The following is a 6,280-nucleotide window of genomic DNA, read 5'->3' as shown; positions in this document are numbered from 1 at the left end:
CTTTTCCTTTAGTTTCCTCAATTGTGTGTCCTAAAAAAAGAGAAGCACAAGTGTGGTTTCACGTGAAGCACACTACCTGCGGAAGTACGAGTTAGTTTAACTGAAAGCATAGTACAGTTTGAAAGCAGAAGTTGCTACTAATTAAAAACACAGATTTCGCAAAAAGTTTATCAAAACATATCAACATGGAATCTAATTTTGAATCCCTCAACGCAAGAATCACAATGGTGAAAACGATTCATGATTTGGACACATCTTCGAGAGATAAATATTTGTAAAAATGAATCTAGGAAAAAAAACCAGACAAACCTACATGTGCCTCCCATGCATGGAGAGAAATCCCATCAAAACTCTCTAATTGCGACAAATGTAGCACATGCAGTGCGTCATTTGTCAGCATCAAAGAAGACAGGAGTGAGCGACTTTTAGAAGGGGTGCCCCTTTCGAACGACTTCACTACAAAGAATGTAGTCGTTTGTATATATTCAAGTCATACAGATGCACATGCATAGTTGTCAACCACATTTTCGCGCAACGGTGGCTCATACACATAGGCTCAAACGCGCTCTTGGTCGACCCATTTTGCCGATCTTCAATAGGTTTTGCCGATTTCCCTGTTGGTTCCTTTCCTTTCCTTTTTACTTCCTTTTTCTTTTCCTTTGTTACGTCTTATTTCTTTTTTTATTTTTCATTTCATTGTTCTGGTTTTTTTTATTTTTAAATACGTTCCTTTTTTCCACATTCTGTTCTTTATTTATGTTTTCCTTTAAAAAAATTGAACATTTTTCCTATAAAAATGAAACATATATGTATATGTGTATGAAAAATCAATTACGTGAATTTATTTAGCATGTTGATATTCTATACACGTTCATATTTTTAAAAAAATACACAATAAAATTTTATTTCATACACTTGAATACACTTATCTAGTATGTGAACATTTTAAAATCCTAGCGAATTCACCTTTTTCTACTTATATTAATTTGTTGACCACATTTTGGGCCAACAGTAGGTGATACACGTAGTGTCAAGTGTGCTTTGGGCCGGCCCATTTGCCGATCTTGAGCTAGTTTTCCAGTTATTTTTCTTTCTTTTTTTCCTTTCTTTGTCTTTCTTTTCCTTTTCCTTTGTCACTTTTTTTATTGTCCCTTGCATTTGTTCTGTTTTTATTTTTGGTTCTTTTTAAAAAATACATTCCTTTTTCCATCTTTTGTTCTCGATTTATGCTTTCCTTTTTTGTTCTGTTTTTTATTTTACAGGAGTAATATAACATACATTTATGCGTGTATAAAAAAAGTCAAACCCATAAACTATTTAAAAAGCATAAATCTATTTATTATTAATATTTTTCCACATGATTTGTTTTTAAAAAATACACTGTGAATATTTTATTTCACATGTACGAACATTATTTATCTAGTATGCGAACTTTTAAAATCTTAACGACCTTTTCCCTATTTTTTTAATAAGTTGTTAATAAAAATTTCCCTGGAGGGAAAAAACCACGGGCTTAAGGGCCTACTAGTAGGTCGGTGCACTATTACTACATGAAATGTTTATTCCGTGTAGAATGCTTGACTTGTACTCTGCAGTTGTTTTAGTTCTTTATAAGAGCATCTACAGCCAGACTACTCATATTGCCTTTTTACACACTCGGTCGGTGATCGGTCATTATTTTGGGACCCAACCGGACACTTCACAACGTTCCTAAACGTTTGGGTTGTCTGGCACGTCCCATATCTAGCCCATATCTGGGGCGAATATGGGAGGACCGGGCGCGTCCGCCATGTCGGACTGGCCCAGTAGGCCCACCCTGTCCCTACATATACACCGCCCGGTCCAACCCTAGACTCCGGTCACCACAATCTCGAACTCTCCACTCCACTCTTCTCTTCCTCTTCTACGTCTCGTCCCCTCCCCTTCCCGTCCCATCAATATCGCCTCAAGCAGCGCGACGTCCTGCGGAGAATCAGAGAACGGCTACCACATCGACTGGGAGTCGTTGCAATGCGAGGAGGACGACGAGGAACTCGCCATCCACATCGTGATGCAGCGGTGGCGGCTGGACAAGGGCAGCTCCTCCTCCGTGCAGTCCCTCTTACAAGGCAACACAGTGCGGACGTTGTGTTGGTCCATAGCGCCCCTCGTGCTTCATGCATCAGCGCTGATGTAGGACCACCGTCCCCCGCGGCCCTCTGCAACCGCCCCTCTTTGTGCTCCTACCGGCCACCGATGTGTCCTCGTTCCCGTGGCGCCAACTCCGCGGATGTGGGCGCCCGAAACGGATGCGCGTGCGGCACGCCGTGTAGGCAGATGGTAAGGGAGAGGGCGGTAGCGATGAAGGCAATTTCCCCCGCCGGACCCGTGTCGCAGCGCCGGTCTACCCGGAGGACCATCTCCTCTTAGTGGTCCTCTGCCGCAAGAACGCTATCGCACTTCGGCTCGACATCGAGCAAGTGGAGCGCAAATAGGCGGAGAAGGCAGCTACTGAAGCGGAAGTTGCCTGACTGGCGAAGCAGCAGGCGTGCATCGTTCGTCGGATGGCCGGCTTCATCTCCTCCTCATCCCACGACTCCGATGATACCCCTCCCGCCGCCGCCTACACAGAGGGCTACAACCGCATCGGTGACCGCAAGGGGAAGGGGACTACGAGGAATTGGTGATTTCCGACGCCCTATTCGTGTTTGTTTAGTATTTAGTTAATTTTTAGTTTTAATCTAAGTCTATCTGGTCCAATGAACTGCCTCTTTTGCTCCGATGAACTGTGATGCTATGTCTATATGAACTGTGATCTATAACTATTTTGACAATATGTTTCGTATGTTGATCTGCGTAGTTTCTCTTAGGTTGCATGGATAGCATGGCTTGAGAGGGGGGATATGAGGTACATGGTTATGGAAGTGGAGGGGCATACGGTCAAATGAATGGCATTGGTATGGACGGAGAGGATTCCTCTGGCCGACTCTGTGTGTCATGAATATAAGCCCCCAAAACCAGAATTATTGTCCAACTTCAACGGACAGACGACTCATGGAACTCAGACAAGCAGCCGGTGACTTCAAGGACGATGGAAGCTCCTTCATGTGCTCCCGGCTCTACGTCGCCACGTTCGAGGGGCGCACGCAGGAGGTCGCCGGCCTCCTGGCGGGAAGAAGCGGCGACGCACCGCCGGCAGCGCACTCAAAAGTTATCGCGGTCGACTACCACCATGGGCGACCATGTATGACCAGGGAGGTCACCGGAGAGGGGAACACGCTCCTGCACATCGCCGCCGGGCAGGGCCACGGGAGCCTCATCGCCGAGCTGTGCTACCAGGACAGCTCCCTCCTCTCCTCCGTGAACCGGGCGCTGGACACGCCGCTGCACAGCGCCGCGCGGGCCGGCCGCGCGGACGCCGCGGAGGCCGTCGTCCGGCTGGCGCGGGCGAACGTGGAGGAGGACGCGCTCTGCGGGATCCTCCGCGGCAGGGACGACGCCGGGGACACGGCGCTGCACCTGGCCGCCAGGCACGGCCACCGCGAGGCGGTGGAGAGGCTCATGAAGCTGGCGCCGGAGCTCGCCGCGGAGGTGGACGGCGCCGGCGTGTCGTCTCTGTACCTGGCGGTGATGAGCGGGTCTGTGGACGCCGTCAGAGCCATCGCCTCGCACGGCGACGCGTCGGCCGCCGGACCGAGCTCGCAGAATGCGTTGCACGCCGCCGTTCTCCAAAGTTCAGGTTTGTTTTCCTCACCCTTTTCAGTTGCACCAGAAAAATTCCATGCTTCATGTCAACATCTGTGCAACCGCAAAAAAAAAAAAAAAAACATCTGTGGTCAAAATGGAGGAAGGGAACACGTTGTGTTGATCAATGGGCAATTCGTAGTTTCGTACAGTTAACCTACTATAGTTTGTGAGAGGTTGACCATTTTGAGTGTGACGCGTATGGAGTTGTGACATGTGTGCACATACAAGGTCAACTTGAATTTCAAATTCTGGGGTGCCTTGCAGATCAACTGATGTTGTTTAAAAATTATTTCAGCAAATCGTGCCAATGAAACTGCTCCATCTGTGCACAAGATAACGCAGCCCATTTGCCCATCCTTAAACGTGTCCAACTTTTCCCATCTTGTGAATTTTCTTTCTTTTACTTTGCGGGGAATTTTCTTTCAGGCAGTCCTGAAGTCAGAACACCTCTCAAAAGTCAAAACGACCTCTTTGAATTTAGTGTTATTACAGTTCCTTGAAGTTTTGAACTGAATTTCTATATTCCTAAGATAGATCATCTGATATCCCCTACCCTTTGACAACAGTTCAACAATTTTCCAAGCATAGCAAACGTAACAAACCACCCTTTCATCTGCAGAAATGGTTGACTTGCTCTTGCAATGGAGGCCGGCACTCACCAGCAACCTTGACACAAACAAGAGCAGCCCGCTGCATTTCGCCGCATCCGACGGCGACTGCTCCATCATCGAAGCGCTCTTAACACATTCACCGCCCAGCACGGCATATCTGCAGGACAGTGACGGCGTCTCAGCTCTGCATGTCGTGGCAAGGATGGGCCATGTAGCCGCCGTCCACCTGCTGCTGGAACTATACCCTTCTTGCGCCGACATTCGCGATAACCGGGGCAGAAGCTTTGTGCATGTTGCGGCCATGAAGGGCCGCTCTTCCGTCATGTCCTATGTTATCAAAAGCAAGATGCTGGAACATCTTCTGAACATGCAAGACAAGGAAGGGAACACGCCGCTGCATTTGGCCGTGGCGGCAGGGGAGCACAAAGTCATCTCCAAGCTGTTAGCGTGTAAGAAGGTGCATACCCACATGATGAACAATGCTGGCCGGACACCATCTGATCTCATAGAGGATTCAACTGGTTTCTACTCAATGGTAATCACCCTCTTCATTTCCGATGTTCATGAGATATTTTAACTTGCAAGTACTTCCTCGTCACAATACTAAGGGATGCATCTGGTATAAATAGTTAGTGAGATGTGTGGATCCGTTGATGCAGAGGCCGAGAGAACAATCTATTCTATGACTAAATAGATGCTTATTGTTGTAATTTTTTCAGTAATTTGTTTGCTATAATTCATGGTACTGTGAAAACAAGAGACAAGTACACATGGAGTTCATATACATAATGTTTGTTTATGAATATGCAGATAAAGCTAGTGGTGAAATTGTATATTTCTGGAGCACGGTTCAGGCCACAGAGGCAAGACCATATAGAGAAATGGAAGGGTCAGGATATCATGAAATGGCGAGAGACGACATCGAAAAATCTTGCGATTGTCTCCACACTCGTGGCAACAATCGCCTTCTCTGCAGCGTTCAACGTGCCTGGATCATACGGGTCTGATGGAAAGGCAAATCTTGATGGGGATCGTTTCTACAACGCCTTCTTGGTGTTGGACACCATTGCCGTGACCACATCTGTGGTTGCAACAATACTGCTTATCTATGGGAGAGCTTCACGGACAAATCGCTCCTGGATAGGCTTCATTGTGTCAATGCATTTCCTTTGGGTGGCACTGAATAGCATGATGTTAGCCTTCTTCATGGCTATAGCCGCCGTGGTGAGCGACAAGAACCCCATGAAGATTGCATTGTCTCAGCTGATGTACGGTGGGTTGTACATCTTGATGACACTGCTTGCATGCTTTGCAACGCCCGGATCGTTTCTAGGTGTTGTGCGGTTCTTGGTTGGCTGTTGTTCTGAACCTCTACGACGTTCCAAAAGACGCATAAGTCGGCAGTTCCCCTTTGTTGTATATTATGCCTTTAATGTGATTGTGTTCATCATTGTAAATACAATAGTACTTGTATTAATTAGTGTCGCTGGCCGTCTGCCTAGGTAGAATGGCTCAGATCATACTGCAGTACTACTATTTTGAACATGAGTCTTCTTAATTGCTTTTTTTTTTATTATGATTAAGCATATTTGTGTCTGAGTTAACATTTCCTTTTGTACAGCAGAATTTTGAGAGATCATGGTTACAAATGTTATAGAGTGAACGTTTGAAAAACAAAATTTGCTTTATGCAAGTACCTTATGGAGATTACTTTTGGGGATTTCGCTACATCTCTCTCGAGCTATGAGCTTTGTGATGTGTCATGTCATTCACTCTACTTTACTTCCACGTAAACAAAAATCTCCCTTGCTTGATGTAGGTGCAACTAGCCACAGCTCGCATGATGGATTAGTCCATTGCATTGTACAGCTTGATGGATTAAAGTATTTGGACCCGTTGAGTTTTTTGTGTGCCTCTAGTATGATTATTTGTTAATGAACATG

The 6,280-nt window shown here is 46.2% G+C and overlaps 1 protein-coding gene across 1 annotated transcript; it reads left to right on the top strand.

Annotated features, from left to right (window-relative positions):
- Window positions 1-2,689: 2,689 nt before the first annotated feature.
- Window positions 2,690-5,925, top strand: LOC109756785 (protein ACCELERATED CELL DEATH 6-like). The gene is made up of 3 exons (XM_020315619.3): window positions 2,690-3,718; window positions 4,346-4,872; window positions 5,148-5,925. Exons 1-3 carry the CDS (start codon window positions 2,977-2,979, stop codon window positions 5,841-5,843), a joined length of 1,965 nt encoding a protein of 654 aa, XP_020171208.2. The 5' UTR covers window positions 2,690-2,976; the 3' UTR covers window positions 5,844-5,925.
- Window positions 5,926-6,280: the final 355 nt, after the last annotated feature.

Source organism: Aegilops tauschii, chromosome 3 (genome assembly GCF_002575655.3).
Source record: "Aegilops tauschii subsp. strangulata cultivar AL8/78 chromosome 3, Aet v6.0, whole genome shotgun sequence".
Classification (NCBI taxonomy): domain Eukaryota; kingdom Viridiplantae; phylum Streptophyta; class Magnoliopsida; order Poales; family Poaceae; genus Aegilops; species Aegilops tauschii.
Note: the sequence above shows the minus strand (reverse complement) of the source record. Positions and strands in the feature narration are given on the sequence as shown.

What these genes read in the sequence shown, in the direction of transcription:
- LOC109756785 (XM_020315619.3), top strand. Translation starts at nt 2,977, where the DNA reads ATGAATATAAGCCCCCAAAACCAGAATTATTGTCCAACTTCAACGGAC. An exon ending in CGCCGTTCTCCAAAGTTCAG is followed by an intron (nt 3,719 to 4,345) that starts GTTTGTTTTCCT and finishes TTTCATCTGCAG; the next exon opens with AAATGGTTGACTTGCTCTTG. An exon ending in CAACTGGTTTCTACTCAATG is followed by an intron (nt 4,873 to 5,147) that starts GTAATCACCCTC and finishes ATGAATATGCAG; the next exon opens with ATAAAGCTAGTGGTGAAATT.